The sequence below is a fragment of the Microtus oregoni genome, unplaced genomic scaffold (assembly GCF_018167655.1).
Source record: "Microtus oregoni isolate MIOR12 unplaced genomic scaffold, Mior012 000040F_ref0000088, whole genome shotgun sequence".
Lineage (NCBI taxonomy): Eukaryota > Metazoa > Chordata > Mammalia > Rodentia > Cricetidae > Microtus > Microtus oregoni.
The window spans coordinates 22482595-22507304 of record NW_024543207.1 but is presented as its reverse complement, the minus strand read 5'-3'; the positions used below and the strand labels follow the sequence as shown (position 1 = coordinate 22507304).

At 45.9% G+C, this 24710-nt stretch overlaps 1 protein-coding gene across 2 annotated transcripts in view; it reads right to left on the bottom strand.

Annotated features, from left to right (window-relative positions):
- Slc9a3 (solute carrier family 9 member A3) overlaps window positions 1-22837 on the bottom strand; it is a 48898-nt gene extending 26061 nt beyond the window's left edge. For both annotated transcript variants that reach the window (XM_041632217.1, XM_041632218.1), the window contains exon 1: window positions 22530-22837. In XM_041632217.1, coding sequence (XP_041488151.1) covers window positions 22530-22731 — 202 coding nt within the window. In that variant the 5' untranslated portion in view covers window positions 22732-22837. The remainder of the gene's footprint in view (window positions 1-22529) is intronic.
- Between the last annotated feature and the right edge of the window lie 1873 nt (window positions 22838-24710).

The following is a 24710-nucleotide window of genomic DNA, read 5'->3' as shown; positions in this document are numbered from 1 at the left end:
GGAAGCTGTGTAGAAGCCACAGAGTCCATGTGCATGCCCTGCCTTTCTTCACACCCTGGGCTAGCCCCAGTTAGGGGGTCACGTTTCTCCCATGCCCTACTAAGAGTCTCAGTTAGAAAGTCAGTGCCCTGTGCCCTCTGAGTCACTAAAGTCTGAGTCTTTTTGATGAAGGGTCATGAAAAAGGAACAGAAAACCTCTGAGATCTGACCACACCCAAACTGGGAGGTTGTCTCCTGCTCAGGACTTTGGTCTTTTCCTACACCCTCTCTCCATAGTATAGACCACAATTATCTCACCTCTGTGAAGTTCCCTTTGACAGCTGAGACTAGGGATGGTACCAGACCATTCTTATCTCTAGAACAACAAGGCAAGTCTGCCCTTTAGACACCAGCAGCTAATCCCTTCTTTGTGGTTGCTGGTGACTGTAAGATCTCAACAACTAGAGTATAGGTGCATGGAAGACAGACTGGCTTCAGAATTAAGCCCTGAAAATTCCAGGAAAATGGCAACCTCTTCACTTCTCTGAATATCCGTCTATGTGTGGTGTAGATGGGATGAAGACTACTTTTGTCCTTTGTCATCTCTGTGATAGAACGACCAAGTTTGAATATATATATATATATTTCCACCCATGAAAGAAGCCAGAAGAGTGAAGGACAATACGTTCTTAGGTCCAAAGTGTCTCCTGGAAGACCGTTGCTGCCCGCTGCCTACCTCATAGTCCAGTATCTCACTGAGGACTAAAGCCTGCTTTCTTTTGCAATTTGTGGGTGCTGGCAGCTATTCTTTCATGTTTAAGATACTTCTGATCCTGTCTGTGAGCTGCTATTTACAGCATTTGATAGTTTATTCATTGGGATGCTAGTCCTTTACATAAACCATGTTGTAAAATCCTGATCCCCTCCTCGACTGCCCACAGCCCTCTGTCCAAGCATGCCAGCGTAGGCCTGCTGTGTCCTGGTTTTATCAGGGCTTGCCCTAATGTATTCTGGGTAGTCCCTGGAACCTTAAGTGGACAGCAATGCAGGCCTGCTGTGTCCTGGTTCTATCAGGGCTTGCCTTAAGGTATTCTGGGTAGTCTGTCCCTAGAACCTTAAGCAGACAGTGCTCCTGGTGTTTCAGAAAGGGCTCAGGCCAGTCTGCTCTGCTTATTTTATTTTTAATACTACAAGTTTTGTAAAAGACACATTTCATTCTTAAAAATAATTTGAAGGGGCTGAAGACATGGCTTAGAGGTTAGGAGCAGACTCTTCCAGAGGTCCTGAGTTCAATTCCCAGCAACTACATGGAGGCTCACAACCATCTGTAATGGGATCTGATGCCCTTTTCTGTCAGACAGGCGTACATGCAGGCAAAATACTGTGTACATAGAAAGAAAGAAAGAAAGAAAGAAAGAAAGAAAGAAAGAAAGGGGAAGGGAAGGAAGGAAGGAAGGAAGAAAGGGAAGGGAGGAGGGAAGGAAGGAAGGAAAGAAAAAGGGAGGGAGGGAGGGATGGAGGGACGGAGGGGGGGGGAGAGAAGAAGACCTGAGGGCAGATGTTAACATGAATGCCCCACTTTCCGCGTGTGGTTTTTGTTTCTCCCATTTCCAGGGAGCTTCCTGAACTCCAGAGCAGATGGCTGCCTCCATACACCTCCGTAGTCCCCCATGACCTGGTGAGGTGGAGGTACTGGCAGTGTTCCTGCAATGGTTTGAAATGGAGCAGCAGGCATCCACACCTGGACTATCCCAGGTTTCCTCCTCTATGCATCGTCCCTCCCATCATCTTAATTTCACTGAAAGTCTCCAGCCTTTCATCTTGCAGTTGTGTGAGCTGAGCCATCTCTCGCTGCTTCCTACTATTCTTATTTATTTCTCAGCCTGATGTTGGTGAGCTCACACTTATTCTCAAAGCTCTGAAAATCATGTCCAGGTCATCATGTCTAGCAAAGGACTCTAGGTTCTGGAATCTACACACTGACCCTGTATCTCTCGTGACTCTGGGAGCGTTTTTTCCCCTTCCCCAGTTTGTGGTGAAACTAGTTGTCTCTGAGCAATCTCTGTGCATTGTGTTCCTGCCTGACTTGAACAACTTTCCTACTGATCTCAGCCACTTTTTCCAGGGCCCTGTGTGTTCTTCTGGGCTGGATGACTCCTCTACTCCTCATTCTCCTGTAGCCAGTTTTGCCATGACCACAGGGAAAATCTCAGAGATCTGTCTCTGGGCCTCACTGGCCCTGAATTGGCAATTGATCATTTGCTCTAGGCAGGGATCATCCTCACTCAGTGGAATTCCTGGTGGTTGGGGTCCATAGAGCCCACTGGGCACAGCCTAGAGCAGCCTAGTCTGCTGCTCTGTGTGTCCCTATGATTACCTCCCAAGCAGTAATCTGCATTGTAATTAGCTACTTAAGCCAGAGGTTCAATTGGCTTTAAGTAGCAATTTGCTGGTAGCTGGGCAATTACAGACATAATGGGCATTCTAGAAATTAGTAGGCCAGCTGCTGCAGGACAATCCTACAGTAAGTAGTCCCTGCTTCCTGTGCTGTAAGGGTGAAGTTCTTCTTTCGTTGGTCACATGAGTCTGATGTGTAGCAGGAGACATCCATGTACAGGAATGGCCCATGCTTGAGTTGTGGTCTGGGACTGCTTCTTCCAAGGTGCTGGGAGCATTTCTGTCGTGGTCTGTTGTTTTAGGGATGGGAATATAGGTCGCAGGTTGCGGTGGTGAAATGTGCACTATACACAGACCTTTCTTTCTTCCTGTACCCTCTGCCCATATCACAGATGTGTCTATTATCTAATGCATACCTTCCATCCAAGAAGTAGGTGCTTTCTGCCCTGTGTTGTGGCTTTAGAGAAAGAAAGGCAGGAGACGGACCTGGTGGGGCCTAAGGAGGAGGTTTCAGTGGCTCTTCACAATGGTCTTCATCTGTGTATGATTTGTCCTTAAGTTGCCTGGAAGCCCACCCTTGGGGACTGGAAATACTACGCAGCATGGAAGGAGAATTTCTTCCCCACAGGGGAATGCGAGGCCTCCCACCAGCCCATTCATCTGCACAGGACAGTAGCCGAGTGGCTGAGGACTAGGCTCGTAGTATGTTTTTCCACACTGAAGTTCTCAAGTACACTAGGCTGTTAGGGAAAGTGTGCCCTATAAGCTACAAGAGCTGTGCTGGGCTTTACATTCTAAATATACCCAAAGACTATGAGATAAAAGTGTGGTCCCCAGCATGATGCTGTTGTGGAGTTTGTAGAAGGTAGAGTTAGGGAGATGCTGAGATCATTGGGAATCTAGTCTTGAGGGAGTTCATAACAGTCTTCTCTCCTTTGTTTTTTCCCTTTCATTTTAAAGATTTGTTTTATTTTTACTTGTGTATATGTGTGTAACTGCATGTGTTTTTTTATGTGAGCCATGTGGAGGCCAGAGGGCACTAAATACCCTAGAACTGAAGTTACAGGAGTTGGCAAGCCATCTGACATGGGTACTGGGAATGGAGTTTGAGTCCACTACAAGAGCAGTAAGTACTGTAACCCCTAAGCCATTTCTCTAGCTCCTCTCCTGTTTCTTTATGCCCCTACCCATGAGGTTATAGGCTATAGGTTTGCTTGACCACATAACATGAACCATGATGCCATGGTTCAAGAGCAATAGGCCAGTCATAGCCTGGAACCTCCAGGGCCATGAACCTAAATAAGTCATTTATTCTGGTAGGTCATCTCAGGCATTTTTTATAGTTATGGGAAGCTTACAGAACAGTAGCAGAGATGTCCAAGACCTTAACACGGAGAGAACAAACACCCTGCTGCATTTACTGTCCCAGGATCTATCAGAATGTGTTCTTCTGGGGTTGGGGTCAGTTTTCTAACTGCCAAAGTCAAAACTAAAGCAAGCTTCGTGGAAACAAGAGCCAATAAAGCAGGTAACAGGGAGAGGGTCTCATAGAGAACTAATAAAATATTCTAGGAACAAGGAAGCCAGAGAGGACAGAGGTGGGCCTTGATCCCTGTGTCAGCTGAGGATATTGCACCAGAAGGTGTCATAGACAGACACCAAAGCCCATAAGTAACTTATTGCTGAGGCTCAGAGTCACAGTTAATTAGACACAAAATGGCACAGCCATCTGATGGTGACAACAAATGCTTTAGTTATAATTACAAACTCTGTGACTGAAGTGAAAGGTCTAAGCATTCATAAACAGACACTTTGGGACCAGACACCAGAAAGAGCAGACGCTTCTCAAGGAGACACCAGCGGACCCTGACCCCCTCACTGCTTGGCAATGCAGCTGGAGAAAGGCCTTGGTCAGGCCCAGAGTCAGCCCCACTGCCAAGGATCTTTCAAGGTGACAGGCAGATTTAGCTGAGTCCTTGCAAATGCAGTGGCACAGTAAATCCCTTGGTTTTACTTTAACAGGTACAAGCCTTAGAGAATTAAACTCTGCCTAACAGAGCAAATGGACCGAGCAGTGAAAACCTGCCCAGAGGAAAGGAGGAGAAGCGCCTGACACAAGGAGCCCCCTTCTGTGCCACAGAGCAGGTCAGGGTCAGACATGAGCTCACACATGAATGTGAAGTTTCTTGGGCTCACATGGACACGCAGAGATAAGCACATAAATGTCATAGGCACAGTCACACACTAGAAACAAGATCCTTAAGTGAACCACCAGAAAAAGCCCAGAGTCTGTAAAGCCAGGAAGTCCAGACCAGCTGCCTCGCTTAAACACAGAAAATCCCATTTTTCTGACCTCAATATTACTTCTGTTTTCAGCTGTGCCCACTGGGCACCACAAGAATTTCAGTAAGTATGTCAGGTATAGCTCCAGGGCAGAAGGTAAAGATATTTATAGTCCACCTGGAGTCTAGCCAATTCCTCCTCCTGCTTGCATCCCACTAGGCAAGTACCTAGAAGTTCACACTGGTCAGGGTGGACCTGGTTTCTCCTGTTGCAGGCAGGGAGCCCCTCTGTGAGCCAGGCCTTCTTCAGGACTGAGCAATTCGGAGAACGACATTCTCAGGTCTAGCCCTGCAGCTTAGAAATGGCAAGGTATTTTCAACACTGTTAATTTATAAAACCTAGGAAAACATTGCTAATTTCTAAGTTGGTAAATTGTTGATGGTTTTCCAGGAAAACAGTGTCTCCTTCTACGCTAAGCCATGTTGAGCAACAGAAGGTTCTCCTGCACGTGTTCATGGGTTCTCTTCGTTGACTACCAACTATGTAAGATAATATTTTGGCTTATCTTATGTCCTCATCACCATACAGTTCTATTTTACATCTACTAAAGCTAATATTTTTGTGAAGTTTCTCAGACTGGAGTGCAGATTCTTAGAGACCTCCTTCCCTTTGACCTGAACTAACTCAAAACCCTGTTTCAAGCTGAAAACTCAGGGACTGCTTGCCTTCAGTGGCTTCTGAGGGTCACTACACAAGACTGAAGTAGAGTGTTGACTTGAGCAGAATGTACAGTGAAGCATTTCATCAGAGCCTGGAGTTCAGAGTCAGGTGCAAGCACTGGTAAGAGTCCCAGAGCACGACTATTACCTCATCCTGTGCTCACCCCGTTTTCCGAGGGTGCTGTCTACCAACATGGCAGGCATCTACCATGTGGCAGATGTTTCTAATGGTTCTGACCACAGATGTGCGCCTTAACAGCAACAGGTAACTGCTTATTAAGTGTACACAGTGGGAACAGCATGGGCCTGTGGCATAGTCAGAAGGCAGCCAGGTATCAGCTTTGCCCTCCTCTCCACAGTGTCTCCCCAGAGCCACCACACCTCAGCCTGCTCTGAGGTCATGCGACTCCTGCAGTCTACACTTACAAAAGACGGTGAGTTTCCAGGTCTACTTATGATCTCACAATTCACTGTAACTTCAAACCAGAGAGCAGGACTTTAATAATCATATCTAATGACTGGGTGTTGGAGCAGCTTCTATTGTTCCAAGTCACCTACAAGTAACAGTTTCAAAATTTGAAATAAATATACAAACAACAGGTCAAAACTGGAGAGACATTCAAACCTAAGAAAGAACCAGCCTGGAGGCTTCTACACCATCCTGAATCCTCCTAAGCACACATCCTAGCCACAGCTGAGCAACCGGACAAGCCTACCAGAAACCTTTGGCCACTGGCTGGAAAGCCAGAAGACAAAGATTCAAGCAGCTAATAAAAAGAGAGCAGCAAATCTCAGGAAGGAATGAGCTGGAGACAGAAACCCCAGTCAATTCCTGTAATTTCCTGTGAATACCAGTCACAATAAGAACAGACAGTACTTGGAATTTCAGTCCACACAAAGGTCAGTTGCCTGGTAAGACCAACACCTCAAAACTCAGAGGGACACAGTAGCACACAGTCTCTGTGGGATATAAGTCGCAATGTCTTGGACACAGTTATAAATCACTAGACATATAAAGAAGTAGGAAAATAGGATCAGCCATAAACAGCTGATGAGACTCTCACAGTGATGCAGATACTGGAACTATCAAATAAGGACTCTACAACAGCTTTAAAAATAGTTTAAAAACAGATTTAAAAATAAACAGCTTTAAAACTGGTTAAAAAAATCAGAGGAAACATAATTATTTTTCTAAAAATTGGCCAATCTGGGAATTAAAGTAGGACCTAGGTTAGCAATTTTTATTTGAAAGAAAAGTAATAATGCCACAAGATGTATGGGACATTCAATTGATTAGCTCTGCAGAATACTGCTGTATTGTATGTAAACAAAAAGGCAAGGCTATGAAGAGTTGTTCTAATAAAAGTTTATTTAAAAAAAAATAGGTGGCTGGTTCATTGAACATGGTTTCTTGACCCCTAAGATATGTTATCAAAAACATTTATGGAAATTCTGGAGTTGAAGAATACAATATCCAAAATAAAAATATAGCATAGAAATGGTACAAGAGTGAGCGGTTTGAAGGCAGAGCAATCAGAGGTAAAAACGCCCACATATTTTTTTGTTAATTATGAAGATGCCATGATCAACAGTGCAGTTTCAAAAGGACTAATGTGTGTGTGTAGTTGGGGCTCTATAATGAAGGGAAAAGTAAGCAATGAGAGAATTTTGGAAAAAAAAATAGCAGCAGAAAATTGTCCCAACTTGGTGGGAGACATTCTTACAGAGTTGAGAAATTCTGCCATCTTCAAACACAGTAATTTTTTTTAAAAAAATTACACTCTATAGGATTAAGTTCAATTAGTTAAAAACCAAAACTGAGAACATTGTAAATACATGTAATTGTTTCATTTTGTTTTTATCCCATCAAAGGATAGGAAAGGAACATGGGTCAGTTGTACATCTGTGGCCTCTCTTGTCTCAGAGATCATCTGTCTCCAGGGGCTGGTAGTTTTGACCGGGGCCTGGAGCCTGACTGTGCAATGTGTCAGATGTCCTCAGGACCCCTCCACACTTCACTTTCCCCTCACTACACTATTAAAATACCACACTTTCAAAGCCGATGCCACGAATAGTGTTCTAACCGATCACAAACACAGTAATTCTGTTTCCCTTTGGTTTATCAACAACCACACAGCGCTGTGTGGAAGCTGCAGATGAACAGGACAAAGTCCCTCACACTACTTGTAAGAAAGGTCATTGCCAGCACATCTTGCGTGGCTGGAACTTGGGCACAGGCACCCTCCACCCAAGGTGCACATACATCTCAATGATGTTGCAGAAATATTTTTGTACTTCCTGAAAACAATGGGCATTTCAGGAGAACTTGGGGATGGTTGGGATACTGACAGGCACACAGGTGTCATCTGAGGGCAGAGGCTGCACTCAGGAAGTCCCTTCCGCTGTCTTGGTTTCTTCTCATACATTTGAACAAATGGCTACCTGGAGGGCCTAAGGAGCTGGACACAGGAATCTAAAATGGACTGGGCTTTGGCCCACTGAGGTACCTATGATAGAGAAGTGGGGCTTTGACGTCTTAGTGGTGTTTCAATACACCATGCACCCATCAAGGAGGTACCTGCTCTGTGACTCTTCCCTCATCCCCATATCTGGCACTCCCTGAGCACATAGTCCTCCAGGAGATCCCTGCTATTTATCATGGAGGACTGAGATGGCACTAAGGGAAGCCTGGGCTCTCGGATGGGAACTGTGGACAAGCCCTGGCTTTCTGAAGCAGATCCTTGGGGGCCTCAAGCACCTCAACTCCAATCTTTAGTGCTGACCGGGTTGCATATTTTAAATGTAGAGACTGAAAACAAAGCCAGCTCCTAGTAACCCATGACATATAGCCAGAATGACTTTTTCCCATGTCCCTTAAGCTCAGAGCAGAGACCTCAGAGAGGTCCCTGTCTTCTTTTTCAAATAGACCTCCAAACCTGTCCCATCTGTGCCTACCAAGACCTCACAAACTCTGAGTTACCTGACCATCATCCCCCTAAGGGCAGAACTGATTCACAGGGTACCTGGTAGGGATCTTGGATAGAGAATATCGTCTTAGGTCCTTTTACACAGGTAATAGCATGAAGCTGAGTCCAGGGCCTTCGAGTTTGGAAGGGAACCCACTGCCAGGCTGGAGATTAGGGGTAAGAAGTAGGCAAGGCACATCAAGACTCTGTTGGTACAACCAAGCAACTGTGTACAGTGGTATAGAGACGTGGTAACTGAGCCCAGATATGATGGCTACAAATAACATACATGAGGTTTGGAGGAGCAGAGTTCACAGCTAAGCCAACATGGGTGACCTGGCACCACCAGGACTTCCCTAAATCATGAAAAGTACCAGAGGCCAGGCAAGCCATGACCACCTCCTTCTCAGAGTCTATCACGTCATAGGAAGCCACTGTGAGAGGAATATGGGCCTGACAGAAGAGTGACCCCAAGATCAAATTGATGTAAAATTCACTAAAGCAAATGATTCTTGATGGACAGGAGACACGGGTGGATATTCTAAGAGCTACAAAGAGTGTACAAGCACAATCCCTGTTGGGGAGAAGCTATGACTCTTGCTGACCTTCATACCAGCAAAGCATTTTCTCCGCGGACGTCTTTTGTGCAGATAAACTGTGTGACAATATCCTAAGGCTGTTGTTCACTGGGCCTGTGCCCATTCACATGGTCATGGTCACTACCACCTGGGAGCACAACTTGTCTCCAAAGCCAGGACTTTGTCACCATTCATTTCCTGGACTCAAAACAAGAGCTCACCAGGACTACTGAGATTTGCTGTTCATATAGCACAGGCTATATGTGAGTTGGAACTCTGAAAATTAAAAAAAAAAGTCATAAAGTAGCCCAGAGGCACAGGCCTTCAGTGAGGGCAGGGTTTGGACACACTGGGCAATGGTATGTGAAAATGTTGATGTGTTAATGGAGGATTCATGCCAACAGCCACCCTTCACCTAGTTGTTCCCCTGAGACAGATGGTTCAGAGCCCAGAGGGACCTCCTGAGGGCCCCCACCAACACCTCCTGGGGCAAGGTGACCCTGCAAGGTACAAACAGCCCCTATCTGTGGAGCCAGAAGGGCACGGTCCCTGCACATCTGAGGGCTCTCTGTTCCCAGGACTTGCCTGTCCACTATCTAATAGGCAGTTTTATCTTTGGACTTCGTTTCCTGGTGTAAGATGACAATCTCATTTTTTCTGGATGTTGTGAAGATGAGAACTGGATCTCCAAATGCTTTACTTTATTTTTGAACCCAAAGAAAACAAAAGAGCAGAGGGCTTGTTTGTTGTATTTATTTCCAATGTTTTTACATAGGCCTAAGAGAAGTAGGGGGTATTCCACAAATACCACACTGACATACCCCTGTTCTGTGTTCCAATGAGGTTTCATGCCCCCAGCACATGGTCTAGCCCAAGACTTACTCTGAAAACCTCAGGGGATTGCAGTAGATGCATGGTCACCCAGTAATGGGCTGGAGTGGGGAAACACTGGATGCTAGCACACTGGGCAAGGGGGTTTGACACTGAGAGGAGGTTCTGCAGCATTTTGTGGGGAGGCAGGCAGAGGGATCAACAAAGAAAGCAAAAGAGAAGAAAGAGAAATGGGAGAGGGAGGGGAAAGAGGCCTTTTACAAGTTAACAACACAAGATTAGTAATTTAAAAAATCAGCTGAAGACCTGAAAGATGAAATTAAGAAATCCTACCAGAAAAATAGAAGAGAATACATAAGTTGAAGAGCCATGCTTCTAGACTAAACAGCAGAAAATATATGACTCTGTAAGGTGAGTAGACCTGCCCCCAAGATACTGTTATAAACAGAGTGGATACTACTCCATGGAGAGGAATCCCTGTACAGAGAAGGCTGAGCAAGGCTTCCAAAGTAGAAATAAACCATGAAAGAAGTCATGCAGTGTCTCAAACTCCACACAGAAAAGCACTTACATCTGCACCTCTTTGTCCCCAGAATGGCCAGATTATAACACCTCAGTGACCACCAGGTTGCTTCCTAATCCTGGCCCTGTGGCCCTGACCAAAAGGCTAAGGGAAAGCTTCAGAAGAAAATACATTAAAGAGAGGGATCTTAATACAAAAGCATAAGATGCAAAGATGGCCCACGTCAATGGGGACAGTGTCAGGGGACCAAGCAAGGCTGGGTAAGGAGACTCTGGGTCTCTCAAGAAGAAAACAAGAGAGCCCTCACCTCAAGCAGAGCACAGCAACATTTGGTGTGTGCAAAAATTCCCTGACCAGCACATAGGCCACAGCCAAGTCCCTTAAGGCCTTGTTTGCTGATATCAAGAGTCTGTCACAGGTGATATGACTGTCTATGTGGAAAGTCAAAAAAAATCAACAAAAGATTCTGAAACGAATGCGTGACTGCAGCAAGGTGACAGAATGAGACACTCACACACAATGCGTGACTGCACCAAGGTGACAGAATGCAACACTCACACACAAAGTCCACTACTCTACATACCAGCAAAAGAACATGACAAAATCTGAAATTTAAAACACTCTGCTATATACCTTAGCACAAAACTGAGACATAAATCAACCTCGCCAGAAATGTCAAGATACGCATTACAAAAGCCATAAACTTTGATGGACTAAATCAGATGACAATAAATTAGGATGTTACATGTTTGTGGATTAGAAGTCTGAATTTTGCCAAAATGTTGGTTCTTCCTGCTTCATTGCAGCAAGTTACTTTGTGAATTCAGACATCCTGGTCTACAGTGCATTTGCAGAGGCAGAAGCCCAGGAACAGATGCTCAATGCTGAAGGAAAACAGGTGAAGCTAACACCACAATTGCCTGAACTGTTGCAGTGAGGCTTAGGAACTGCCCCGGAGAGCAGACAGATCACCGCCGAAGACCAAGAGTAGGCAGAGAAGCGTAGAAACTCAGCAGAGAGAGTAAAACGCAAAATTTTACAATTTCTAGAAGAAAATAACATGGAGGGGAGAGAGTCTAGAATATCTCAGGTTAGTGATGACTCTTTCAATAAAACATGGTACACGAAAGAAAAAATGGATAAGTTGTACTTCACTAAAATTTAAAACTTTGGAAAGCTAGGGATGTCAGTCCTTAAAGAAGCACTTGCTGATAATGCATGAAGCCTTGAGTTCCAATCCCTTACTACCCCCCCCCACAATTAAATTAACTAAAAACTTGGGAAAAATCTGTGACTGTTCACCTGACAAAAATTAATATCTATAACATATTTAAAAACACCAAAAGAACTTCTCAAAAGAAGAACAAGTGGCCCATAAATATTAACACATAAAAAAGTTCAATATCCTTAACTATCCCTTAAACACAATTAAAACTACATTGAGATTCCATCTTTCTCTGTTCAGAATGGTAATCAAAAAAACAAGCAACAAATACTTCATAGGATGTCATGGAAAAGTAACCCTAATACACTGCTAGTGAGAATATAAATTTGGCAGTCATAAAAATGTGGTACATAAACAAATGAAGTTTCATAAAGCCATAAAAACAAAATTAAACAATATGGAGGAAAATAGATAGAAATGGAGAACATCATATTAAACAAAATAAGCAAGACACAAAAAGACAAATAGGGCATTTTTCTCTAACGTGGTGTGATAGTTAATCTTTACTGTCAACTTAGTGGGATTTAGACTCTCCTAGGAGGCATATCTCTGGGTGTGTCTGTGAGGGTCTTTCTAGAGAAGAAAGACTGGCCCCAAATCTGGGCAACACCATTCCAAGGGCTGGAGAAAGTGGTCTCAGCACCAGCGTTCATGTGTCTCTCTCTGCCTCCTGGCTGTGGATGCAGGGTGACCAGCTGCCTTACACTGGCATTGCTGGGCCTGCCACACCATGGTAGAACGTACCTTCAAACTGTGAACCCATACCCTTCCACACCATGGTAGAACGTACCTTCAAACTGTGAACCCATACCCTTCCACACCATGGTAGAACGTACCTTCAAACTGTGAACCCATACCCTTCCACACCATGGTAGAACGTACCTTCAAACTGTGAACCCATACCCTTCCACAGCGTGATAGAATGTACCTTCAAACTGTGAACCCATACACCTTTCTTCAAGATGTTTTTATTTTGAGGCATTTTGTCACAGAGATGTGAAAACTAACTAATAAATACATACAGATTCTCGAATTTTTATGGCCTGTAACAAGAAGATAAGCAGAAGACTTCCCACCAGTAGTGGGGATGGAAAGGGGGTTACAAGAGAGGGCAAATGGGGATGGGTAAGCCAAGTACATAAAATATATGTGTGAAATTGTCATAATAAAACTCATTGTTTTGTACTATAAATTTATGTTAACTTTAAAGGGTGAGATAAATAAAACAGTTATCTAGAAATTTGAAAATTAGAAACATTTATTTTAAAGGGACAGGTTCTTACTGCCCATAGCTCAGACTGACCTCAAACTCATCATCTTCTTGCTTCAGGATCCCAAGTGCTAGGATTACTGCCATGTGCTGTTTCCAGCTAAAATTAAGAACTTTTGCCGTGCAAAAGGCACTCTTAAGAGAATTAAAAGGTAAGAGACTGCCCTGGAGTGGAGTTGATATAACCAGGATCACTCCACTGAAAAAAACTAATTTTCCCTCTCCTATCAGCCATCAATTGCAAACAGCTTCTTGGTTAGGTTGGGACTTTGCGCTCACTTCCCATTCTCCATGCTGAGATTTTATCTGCGCAACCTGTCACAGTCTCAGTAAGCTTAAATGTGCATCAACCCTGTTGTGTTTGGAAAACCCTGTTTCCTTGGAGTCACCCACCACCTCTGCATCCTCGTCTGCATAAATCCTTGAACCCTGAGGATAAGGATATGATAAAGACATCCCATTTAGGGCTAAATGCTCCAAAGTAAGACTGTAAATTCTTAAACATATAACAAGTGGAGTCTACAGAATGGTTCCATTGGTAAAGGCACTTTGTTCCTAAGCCTGATGACTTGAGTTTGATTCCTGGAACACACAAAAGAAGGGAACTGAGTCCTGAAAGTTGTGATGTCATCTCCTCACATGCACTGTGGCATGGGCACATACCCCAGCCACTGAACACACAAAAACATATGAACACACACACACAATTTAAACTAAAAATATTAACTTTCGGTCCCTCTTGCCCCTCGGGTCCTTGCTGCTGGCTCTGACGGCGGCCGACGGCGGGCGGAGCCCGGGTTCACCGATCGGCGCCAGTGAGGGCGCGGAGGAGGCGCACAGCGGGAGGAGGAGCCGTGAGCCTGGTGGCATACGCCTATCTCTTCAAGTACATCATCATCGGCGACACAGGTCAATTGATGTGATTATTTTTGTTAAATGTTGTCTTGTGCCCTTGACTACGAGCTGAATTATATTAAACACTACAAGTCATGGTGAGTATTTTAAATCAGTTTGTGTAGTTAGGTTTCCCAACATCTGTGGTTACCTAATGTTTAATATGGTAGGACTGTCCTCAGAAGGTCTGTCAGTTCAAGGATATAAGGAAAAGCAGAAGGACTCTTTGAATTCTGTATTTATCATTTGCTTTCTGTATATATAGTTTAATAACCTGCTTGGGTGTGATTTGCCAAGCTTGAAGTCTAATGCATTTGCATAAACCCTACACTGTTCGGAGCTTGAAGCTACAGAAGCATTGTTAGGAATTGCTTGGACACTGACTTATAAACTTTTTGACATCGCTAATGAGCATGCTCATCTCTTCTTGTCACTAGTCCAAGAAAAATAAGCTTATTGTATTACTAAAGGCTGTGTGTGTTAACCTGTTTTAATGCCAAAAGTTTGCTATTTGTCCACAATTTCTTGAGATGGCTTCACAGAAGAATTTGTTTGCCTTAATGAGTGCTGTTGGGTAAAAACAGTGTGGTGGGTGGGAAGGGCGGAAGTGGAAATCCCAACACTAAGTGACTCCGAGAGTGAGTCCATCGAGAGGGCACGCCATGCCACTTTACCTTCCCTTAGACACAATAATGTTCCCTTCCAGTCACACGATTTCTAAGTATATTTTTCATGCAGGACAGTTTGTCAGCCTTGATGTACAGTGACTGTGTAAAATTTTTCTTTCAGTGGCAACCTATCTATAATATTTCAACTATGGTAAGCTTACTGTCTGTTCTGAGGGGATGTGATGAAAATAAATCTACAGATGGAAATCCTGTTCAAGTGGAAAAGCTTTAGTCGTTTACTCTCTGTGGTGGTTTTATCCTTTCTTTTTCTCCCTTGGTCTAGAATGGAATTGTTTCAGCAGTGCAAAATAAAATCCTATGTATAAAAGTGAAAAAAAATATTAACTTTCCTATAGTTGGGATCAGGATCCTACACTGTGGGTTTGGGTTATAAACAGCCAAACACAGCCTTGTGGCTCTCGCAGGCTGCCCATTTGTTCGCAGACTCTTCCTTTGGTAGCACACCTGGGGCTAGTCTGTCCTCACAGTGAGCACTCAGCAACAGTACATTGTGTGGGAGGTACTGTGTCCTCAGGAATAGACTGCCCTCAAAGCTCATCTGTTCTTTGTGAATACCTACCTACATTCACCTTCAAATCTCAAGAAACAGAAATAAAAACTGAAAGTTGGGCTGGCAAGATGGCTCAGCAAATAAGCCTGCTACCAAGCCTGAGAATCTGAGTTCTATTCTGAAGACTCAAATAGTGGAAGGAGAGAACCAACTCCTAAAAGTTGTTCTCTGACTTCCACACCCATGCATGCACGCAAACACATGCGCACACACACACACACACACACACACACACACACATTTTATAAGAATGAAATACTTTTTGCTGCATTTGTTAATTTCATATGTGAGTGAGTGTGTGTGTGAGAGAGAGAAGGGAGAGGGAGAAAGAGGGAGAGAAAGAGAGAGAGACTATTAGGACATGTAGAGGTCTGAAGATAATTTTCAGGAGTCAGTTCTTGCCTTCTACCATGAGGGCCCCAGGAATGGAACTTGGGTTATCAGTCTTTTTAAAAATCAGGTAGTGAGCATGTAAAGGTGTTTGCTGCCCAGCCTAATGGCCTAAGTTCAATCCTCAGGACCCACATAGTGGAAGGAAAGAACTGACTCCAAGGATGTTCTCTGACCTCCACAAACGTTCCTTAGCACACACGCATACAGTGTCCAGCTTGGCAATGGTGTTTCTAGCTATTGTGTGACTATCTTGACATTTTTGGTTTATTGGCTACCATTATGTTCTGGAATCCTCTCAGACACCAGGTACCTTGTAAGTACCTCATCTGTTGAGCTCATTTCTTACTCCTCCATAGAGAGATGCAGATGCTGGCTCATGTCCTGTGAAATGCCTAGGGCACTGGGGAGACAGGAGCTTATCCCTGTACAGACAGTGGAACCAGGCTGCTGTGAGTGCTTATCAGATGCTGTGACATCTACAGGTAGGAACCAGGAGTGTCCAAGTCCAGGGTGGGAGGCACATCACTGACATCTGTGTTTCCAGGAGCCCTGAATGCACCGTGCCTCCTTGGAGAATATGCATCCATCTTCACTTGTCCCTCCCTAAAGTCCTGGAACTCTACTCCCAGCCCAAAGTCCTCTCAGGATTTCTAATTTTAGAGGCTGGAGTCAGCTCCATGGACTGACCTGGATGGGGAACACTGGTCTCCTAGATGAGATGAAGAAATGGGCCCCAGACATGGCACTTCCTGGGCAAAGTATGCTTACACGCTCCTTCGACAGAGTCTAGGTGTGGGGGCAAGAACATGAGCAGTGTGAATATGCACGTGCAAAATCACCCACACTTACATACACACAGGTGGTCGTGTGTGCACCCACATGCTCAGCATAATCAGTAATGAGTCTGTGCTGTTTGCACACACAGGCACACTTCCTAAGAGGCTTACGGTGGATCCACATCTCACTAGCTTATACCCTCCCTCCCCACTTCTTCCAGTCTTCCTTGCTAGACTGAGATAAGCCACACTACTTCCACCCTGCAGCTGGAGCTCCCCAAGTTCCAGGGTCCTCATTTTCAAAGGAGAAATTGTGTTCATTTCCCTGTATTACTGTATCCTGGGTAGTTGTCCCCCAAAGTTCGAGGCTCAGGAGGCCCAGAGAGGGCTAGCGGAAAGGCCTAGCTGATGCTAACCTCTATTGACTCAGACTGAGGGACACAAAGCAGTCCCAGAACATCAGGAGAGAGGCTATGGGTCCCTTGAACAATCCTGTGCCAAATCTAACACAAAGCCTTCAGCAACTAGTGATTTTCCACTTCTCATTTTCTTAAAAAAAAAAAATCCCTAAAAACAGGCCTTTTAACGTTCCCATTTTGCCTTGCAAGAAACTCTTTCCCAGCAGAGAATACAAAACTAACTGGACTTTGGCAATCAACTCAGCAGGTGGTAAATCCTGCAGATTTCCCAACTTACCCAGGAGGGGAGAGAGGACCAGGCCACTTCACCTCACTGGATACTTCCCTATTCAGAGACAGCTTGAAAATCTGACCTGGAAATGATGCAGGTTTTGTTCTCATCTAGAGATCGCTCCCAGAGCTGGATTGCTAGCTCTACACAAAGCCTTCAGGATACTTGTCTAGGGAAGAGAGGAGCTGGGTGTTCTTCAGGGGGCCCCAGGCAAAGTCCACACCCTTTACCCAACCATGAGCGCCTCCATCTGTCCCTGACCACACCTCCTCCAATCAACAATGCAGCCCCAGTGATCCTGGTCCTGATGGTCTCAGAGTTTGCCCTCCCTCTCCCCCCACTTCTTGGGTCTCTAGGGCTTAAACTTGTCCAGTCCCTTTACTCTGAAGTTTTCCTTACTGTGTCCAAGATGACAACTTCCTCTGCATTTATATCAGCTCTCCAACCCCTCAGTCTGAACTCTGTCCCCTGTAGCCAGCAGTCTGAGGGCTCTCCTTCAGATAGGAGATCCTTCTTAGAGAAATGGCACTCAGTGAAAGACGTGGACAAGAGGAACAACCATCTAGAAGCAAAAGCCAATGTACACAAGCCTGACAGACCTCACCTGTCCAGATGTTAGATTGACACTCAGATGTGACACCCATACTACTCTAAGCTTATGGGAGCAACCTTTGCCTGCCACGCTTGAAAACATGTTGTCACCAGGGATGCCATGCACAGGAAATTGGGTGGAAGTTTGGGGAAGAATGTGACTAAGGACTTAGGAATCTCTTCCTTGGACTCAGGACCAAATGGGTGCTGGGAGTTTAAGGTAGGAAAGCCAGGTTCATCAGCATGTCATTTACTCATCTTTCTATGAACATATCCATGTATCCAACCAGTTGTTCATGCCCAACCTTGCATGTATTCACTCCTAAACCTGCAGAATCCTTGCTAAGTGCAGACAGGTTAGCCACCAGAGACTCAATAAGAACATACTGCACATTTACTTGAATCAAAAGAGCTTGGAGTTATGGAAGGTATCCTCAAGAGCTGAAGGAGCCTAGGGATTTCTAAGCTGGGAAGCAGTGGGGTAGTAGGTAGCTGGGTGTGGAGGATAAGGCTAGGGATGAAGGAGGTAGAGTCTGGGCTCCAGCTAGAGTTGAAGAAAGACTTAGCTAGAACTCAGCTGGCACTCAGTTCAGAGCCTTAAAACACTCACTGGCAGGCCTCCCCTTAGTCCAATGCCAGTGATGGCATTCGACTGTACTAGCCATTGACTCCTTAGGGCAGGGCCAGGCTAGGGAGAGCTGGGGAGCATTCTAAATTCACCAGTACTTGCCAAACCATATCCCTGGCTAGAGGTCTGAGAAGAGAAGAGCAGAAAGAGAAGGGAGACGAGAGGAGACAGACAGACAGACAGACACAGAGAGAGAGAGAGAGAGAGAGAGAGAGAGAGAGAGAGAGAGGAGAGAGGGAGAGGGAGAGGGAGAGGGAGAGGGAGAGAGAGAGAGAGAGAGAGAGAGAATTTAGGGGTGTTGTTCAGCCTCAGCACTGAGATGTGGCACCCTAAAACATGGTGCCCTGAGCCTTAGTAGCCATGGCACAGTGATCCCAGGGACCTCCATGTCCTACAACACAGAAGGTTAAAAGCTTTTTTCTAAGGGAAGCTCCAAACCCTGGGGCTGGGTGGAGAAAGGACAGCTGAGTGGATCCTAACCTTGGCAGGCTCATTGCAAACACACCGAGGACCCTATGAGAGACTTGGGACATACACATCCATAGAAACCCTAATTTTAAAACACCCCAAAGAAACCTAATTGGAAGTCTCAACATACGACAGACTATAGGGATAGAGCCATGACATGACATGAAGCCAACTAAATGACTAGGTTGCCAGGGCGCAGAGGTGGTGTAGCAGTCTGGCTTGTTACAATGAGCCGTTTGTTGAGGGCTGGCAGGATGCTTGTGCCCCACAGTGAGGCTTCCCAGAACAAGAGTCCTAGAAGGCCTAATGTTCTCTCTAGAAAGCAGCAGGGTCACCTGTACACATAGACAGGACTAGCCATTGCGGGGTCCATCCCTGCAATGCTACCGTACTTCCTAACCTTTCCTCTTTCCTCAGATGCTTCAGTTTCAAATGCTGCATGGTATTACAGCTCAAGCAACTGTCCAGGGGCAGTTCCCCAAAATAAGATTTTATACCTTCAATGACTCCCAGCAGATTTTAGAGAACCCCCTCAGCCACATGAGTTCTGTGTTATAGTCTACACCTAGACTGTCTCCCACTGTCTCTGCCTTGCTGACATGGCCCTCACACTATTCTGTTCTGGTCTGAGAGGCTCTTGTTTCTTTACTGATGGGACTCAGCTGGGATTTATCACTATTACTGCCTGGAAGGCCTGGGGGATATCATTCTTCTCCCCTACAATCACCTCCTCCTATCCTTTCCCGTCTTTTTCATCAACCTCTAGTTCCCTCTCTGGCTTTAGCCAGAGGCAACTCTGCTCCTAGCACAGTAACAAGAAACCAAAAGCTGTATGCTGATAACCCTGCTATAGTCTTTTCCTTCCAGTAAGTTTGAAGCCCAGAAGAAGTTCTGATTGCTCTCCACACAGCCTCTTTGGTCTTATATTCTGTCTTGTAACCAAAACAGTGGTCTGAGAAGCCAGTCGTGACTGAGGCCCACCCTTGACACAACTTAGCAAGGACCAAAGTCCTCTAAGGCCTGCAGGTAAGGAGGTTCTGTCTTCCCCTAGCATTGCATTGGTCTCTTCCCAGATTCTTTTCAGTTTCTCCTCATCCTTTGCACAAGCTCCCACTAGCCCCTGCTTCTAGTCTCTCTTCAACCTCTGCACCACCTCCCTTGGCATCCCTTCAGACTCCTGACCTTGCCTTCTCCTACTCCCTTTTATTCCATAGCCACCCTACTTCTCTCTTTTCTTTCTTCCTGAAGGACAACTTCCTACTGTGTGCTCCTGAAGCTGCCAGAGTCCACCCTAGATGGAGTCTGACAGCTACTGCTGCCTGTGCCCTGACATGGGCTCTTGTAGCATAGCACCTACCCAGGCTTGAGTCCAAACATTGTGGCCATAGGTTGGGGATTCCCAAATGGAAGTGCGTGGACAGAGAAAGGAGCATCTCAACCACTTAGGGTGGACTCTGGTCTTCTACCACAGACAATACTCCTCTCCCCCCAACCCAGACACAAGCAAACACAAATAAAAATAAGATAAATATAAAACTATCCTGAAAAAATGAAATACCTGCTGCCTGGCCCCTTCTCAGTCTTCCACTCCTGTGCTGTACACAAGCACCTTGCCTCCCTCAGTCACCAACCACAATAATCACGTGACCTGTGTTCTAGGGTCCATGTCGTACTCCCGAGCTAGGTCAAAACCAGCTGGAAGAATTATGACCTCCTAACCTTACAAGGTTGGGCTAGGAGTTAGAAACAATCAGAAGAAAATATGAATCCTATCAGCATAAGACCTTCCCATTCTCTCCTGGAAAGCAGTTTCTGTACAATTTGAGGGTGAAGCAGTGTGGACAGACCTAAACATTTTTTAAAATACGTGGAACTTAACCAGTGAGAGCCATGCCCTTGTCTGGGAGCTGTGGAAGAGTCAGCTATACTACCCAAGTTCACATATGTGTCAGCCATGTGCCTATGTTGAGGACAGAGCTATGTGTGAGGTGGATGTGATGGGGCTTCTGAGGTTGGTTGGACAGGGAAGGCATCTGGGAGGTTTCTGAAGAACAGGTCAAAGTCAGCAGGGATCTGGATAAATCCAGAGTTCACAAGCCGAGGGAAGAGTTGTAAGGCAAGAGTTAGGCATGGGAGTCACTGCCACCAAGAGGTTTGTTCTTAAAGCCAGGCAGAGTAGAGTTGAACCTGCAGAGTGTTTCCCTCAGCTTCTCTCCCTCATGCCTCTGTAATAGAATTTAAGGGTGGACAATGGGTGCCTGGTAGGGTCCTATTAAAGTAAATCCACTCCAAGAGCTAGTACTGGGGAATATTTGCTGCAACTGCCTATTGTTGGGATAGAAAGGGATGGAACTTGGGGCAGAGGCTTTAGCCCTTAGAGGAGAGGGTCTTGTGAACCGATGGAGTCTTAAAGGTACAGAGATGTCTGCTACCTGGTGTGCAGCTATATCTGAGGAACCTCTGTGGAAAAAAAAACCCAGTGCCATATTCTTCACTGAACATGCCGGTGACTTGCAGTAGAGGACAGGGAGTGGGCCAACAAGGGCCAACACCTGCAGGTTTAAGCAGGGAAGCATGTTGGAGGACAAAGCAGGATTGGTGGGGGTACTTGGAAAGATTGGTGAGCGCCACTCAGCCACCAGGAGGCCTTGGAGACCTGGGAAGGGCCAACTCTGTAAGTTCTAGAAGTCAGGAGTGAGGTAAAATTGAATAACAGGGAACACCTGGGCCCACTAGACTACTTAAGACAGAGATGTCCTTCTGCAGAGCTGCCTGTCCACTAGTGATCCTCTTAATGGTGGCCAGTCCTTTGGGGGCAAGTTCATGTCCCCTAGAGACCTGCAGAACTATAGCCCTTAGGGGCCAGGCTGCCCCTTAGTCAGTGTGCTAGCCTAGTACAAAGCATTGCAGAGAAACCTGGCTGCTGCTGAGCTGAGACACTAAGCTCCAAATCTATACTCCAGGGCACAGAGATAACACAGAAAGTACACAGACTGAGGATGCTGCAGCCCACGGAGAAGCAGGTAAGCTTGTTGAAAGGGCCTCCTGGGGACCTCCCTGGCCTTTCCTGGACAGTCTGTATGAAAAAGTCATTAGTATCTTGTCACAGCAGCAGACAGCACAGACCTTACTGAAAAACTCAATCAGACAGTGCCTGTGAGGACAACCAAGTGCTAGATCCACAGGCTAAATAGACAGGAAGAGGAAGCGGCAAGAAGTACTGGAAGAAGAAGAAGATGGAGAAGAGGAGGAGGAGGAAGAAACAGCACCTTCACTAACTAGGTGCTCTGAATCTGAGCTCTCTAAATGTTCTCTCTACAGCTCACCCCTCCTTTGTCCTGCTAAAGAGGCATGCTTCCTCCCAGGTCTTTGGAGGGGCTTTTTCTGCCTCTTCTATTGCAGAACCCAAAAGGAAACTGGCAGGCTAGGATCTCTGCATCTGTTCTTGCTCTCCTCACACAGGGGTCTACTAAATTCCACAGAGACCACGTATCACCACCTCCAGAAAGATACTGAAGCTTTGATCCTCCTAAAATTTTTAAGAGGTCTGACCTTCCTCTCTCCTTGCTAGGCACTTTTTCAGTCCCACTTTCCAGATTCACTGAGTCAGCTATGAGAGGAGCACCATCCTCCTCTCCAGACAAGGGGTCATGAGTTTTCGTGGGTTTAATCAAAAGCTATTTATTGAAACCCTGTCTGGAACAACAACAACAAAGCTTATTTATTTATTTATTTATTTATTTATTTTTACTGTCTGGAATGAGACTTCATGCCGGTGCCACTTACACTCAGTGCAATACCAAGCCCCAAGGTACCCAGCAGGGCAGCTAACTAGAGAAGGATTTGGGCAGAGCAGTCGTTCTGAGCCTGCGACTGTGGGCGACACCTGCCCTGTAGGACCAGAGTATGATGCCTTCGGGTGTGCTTCTCCAACCAACACCAGCACCAACTCTCCCTGGATGTGCCTCTTCCTCAGAAAGGAATAAATTCTAGGGCAAAGACAGGAGGTACAGACTCTAAGGGCTTGACTAAGACTCAGTCATGGGATACCGTGATCCAAAAAACCCCGGGCCGCTTACCGATTTTGGCCAAACTAGCCACTAGGATCCAAAGTGCGATGATGTATGGATCCTGGACGTGGTGCCATTTGAAGGTGACCACCTGGAAGCTCTCATCTGCGCTGGGTTCCGCCTCAGAGGCTGTCGCCCCTCGCAGGCTGGTCAGCGCCAGCACCAGCGCCAGCAGCGGCTTCCAGCCTGGTTCCAGAGCCGGATGCCACATTGCGGCTGCTCAGCTTTGGGAGCCAACACGCATACCGTGGTGAGTCCCTGCGTTCTCTGTCCCGGCGCTCAGCGCGATCCGGGAGCTGGCAACAGTCAGGTCCCCCGACAGCCGGGGTGGCCTTTAATCCCGCTGCCCCCTCCCGCGCCAGGGCGGGGCTTTCCCGCCCCCGCTGCGCACACGTGAATGCAAACAGTTCAGCCTTAGAGGCACTCACGCCGGCCCTGCTCACACCCACCTAGTCGCTTGGGCCCCTGCCTGGAAATCTGGGCTCTCAGGGTGCTGCGTACTCCTGAGCTAGCAGCCAGGACCTGTGGATTTGGAGGTCCTCGAGGTCGCTCGCCCCCAAGGTCGAGCAGCACCCAGCCCACTGACAACTGCTTCCCTCTGGGCGGAGCGCAGCGTGAGGCCAGACAGGTCACTGCCCGACTCTACCTGATAAATGGGACCTGCTTCTCCTACCTTGACCCCCTCAGCAGCTAGATGGTTTCCCTAGTTTCGCGGTTTGCTACACCCTATTATATACACACAGCGATGCCCTTTTTTCTTCATTGAGAACCTGGAGTCCTTGGGTAGCACATCATGCCATCTAAGTAAACTTGAGTCAGTATAGAAAGACAGAGAAAATGAAGGAGACACGGGACAGGAAAGGGATTTCTCATTCCAGAGTGTCCTCGAACTTCTGGCCAAGTGAAAGTCAAGAATTCCATCACAATTTAAAATTGCTGTGAACTTTGCATACACAGAGACAATATTCCTTTTATATGGAGATATTTAAGAAAATGATGTTAAAATGGCATTAAATCATGTGTAATGCCTAACTAAACATATATGACTTTAATCCCTTTCCCAGATATAAACCTGCAGTTTTCTGGGAATCTCACAATATGGTTATAGATTTGTTTACAGAGAAAAAAAATAGAAGCAATTGTCATAGTCGGTGGCACTGCATGGCTGTAATATCAGCATTCAGGAGGCAGAAGAAGTATTTCAAAGCAAGCCTTGACTGTGTAGCAAATTTAAGGCCAGTTTGGGATACATGAGACCCTGACTCAAACACAACAAATAGCCGTGTCTTAACCCCCTTGCACAATCCTCGAGTTTTACTTTTTCAGCTGTAACCCTACTTAGTGCACATTAGAACCCTCCCTACAATCTAATTTAGGGGAAAAAATCTTAGCAACCCTTCAAGATATAACTTCAGAACTCACCACCAAAATTTTATACATGGCTACTGTAAAAACAGTCTCAAAGTGACTCCCGAGAAGTCCATACCCATATGCACACTGCCATTTATACATATACTGCCCTTTCCTCTAAAATCCTCTTTCTGTGAACCCTATGCCAAATCTGTTACAATGGTTTAAAAGCTCTAACTTTGTTTCACACTAACTTTCTCTAAAATCCTTTCTGTGTCACAATCAAGAAGCCCAACTTCACCTGAGTAGAGTTCTCAGGCTACAGATACTGCTCCTCCAGCCCTTCTGGCCAACCAGTTTATACTCTGTAACACAATCCAGGGCTTATCAACATCTAGATCCTGTGTATTGTGGCCTGGGAGTCTGCTCCTCCATGACAGCAGTCCTTACTGTGGCCTGTGACCACAGGGCACACTCCCATTTTCCCCCAGGTCCTTTCTGCCCACGGGTGTTAGAATCCCTCCTTGATAAGGGTTGCAATCTAAGTATTCACTTATATATCTTAGTTCCCCCATGAGAGCTGACTTTCCAAATCCGTTCTGCCCTCCAAAGCCTACCCTTCCACCACAGTCCCTGGCAGCTCCTTTTCCAAGCACACTCAAGCCTTGGAAGCCCTTGGCTAGACACCCTTCAGAACCTCCAGAGGTCCTTTAGGACCTCCTGTTGGAATACCCAACCCAGAGGATAGGTCCAGTTCTCCCTGGATTCAATCCATCCTCAGACCATTGTACTTTGCTGATGGCCCCTCCCCTACTGCCCATGTAGGTAACACCCTTCTCT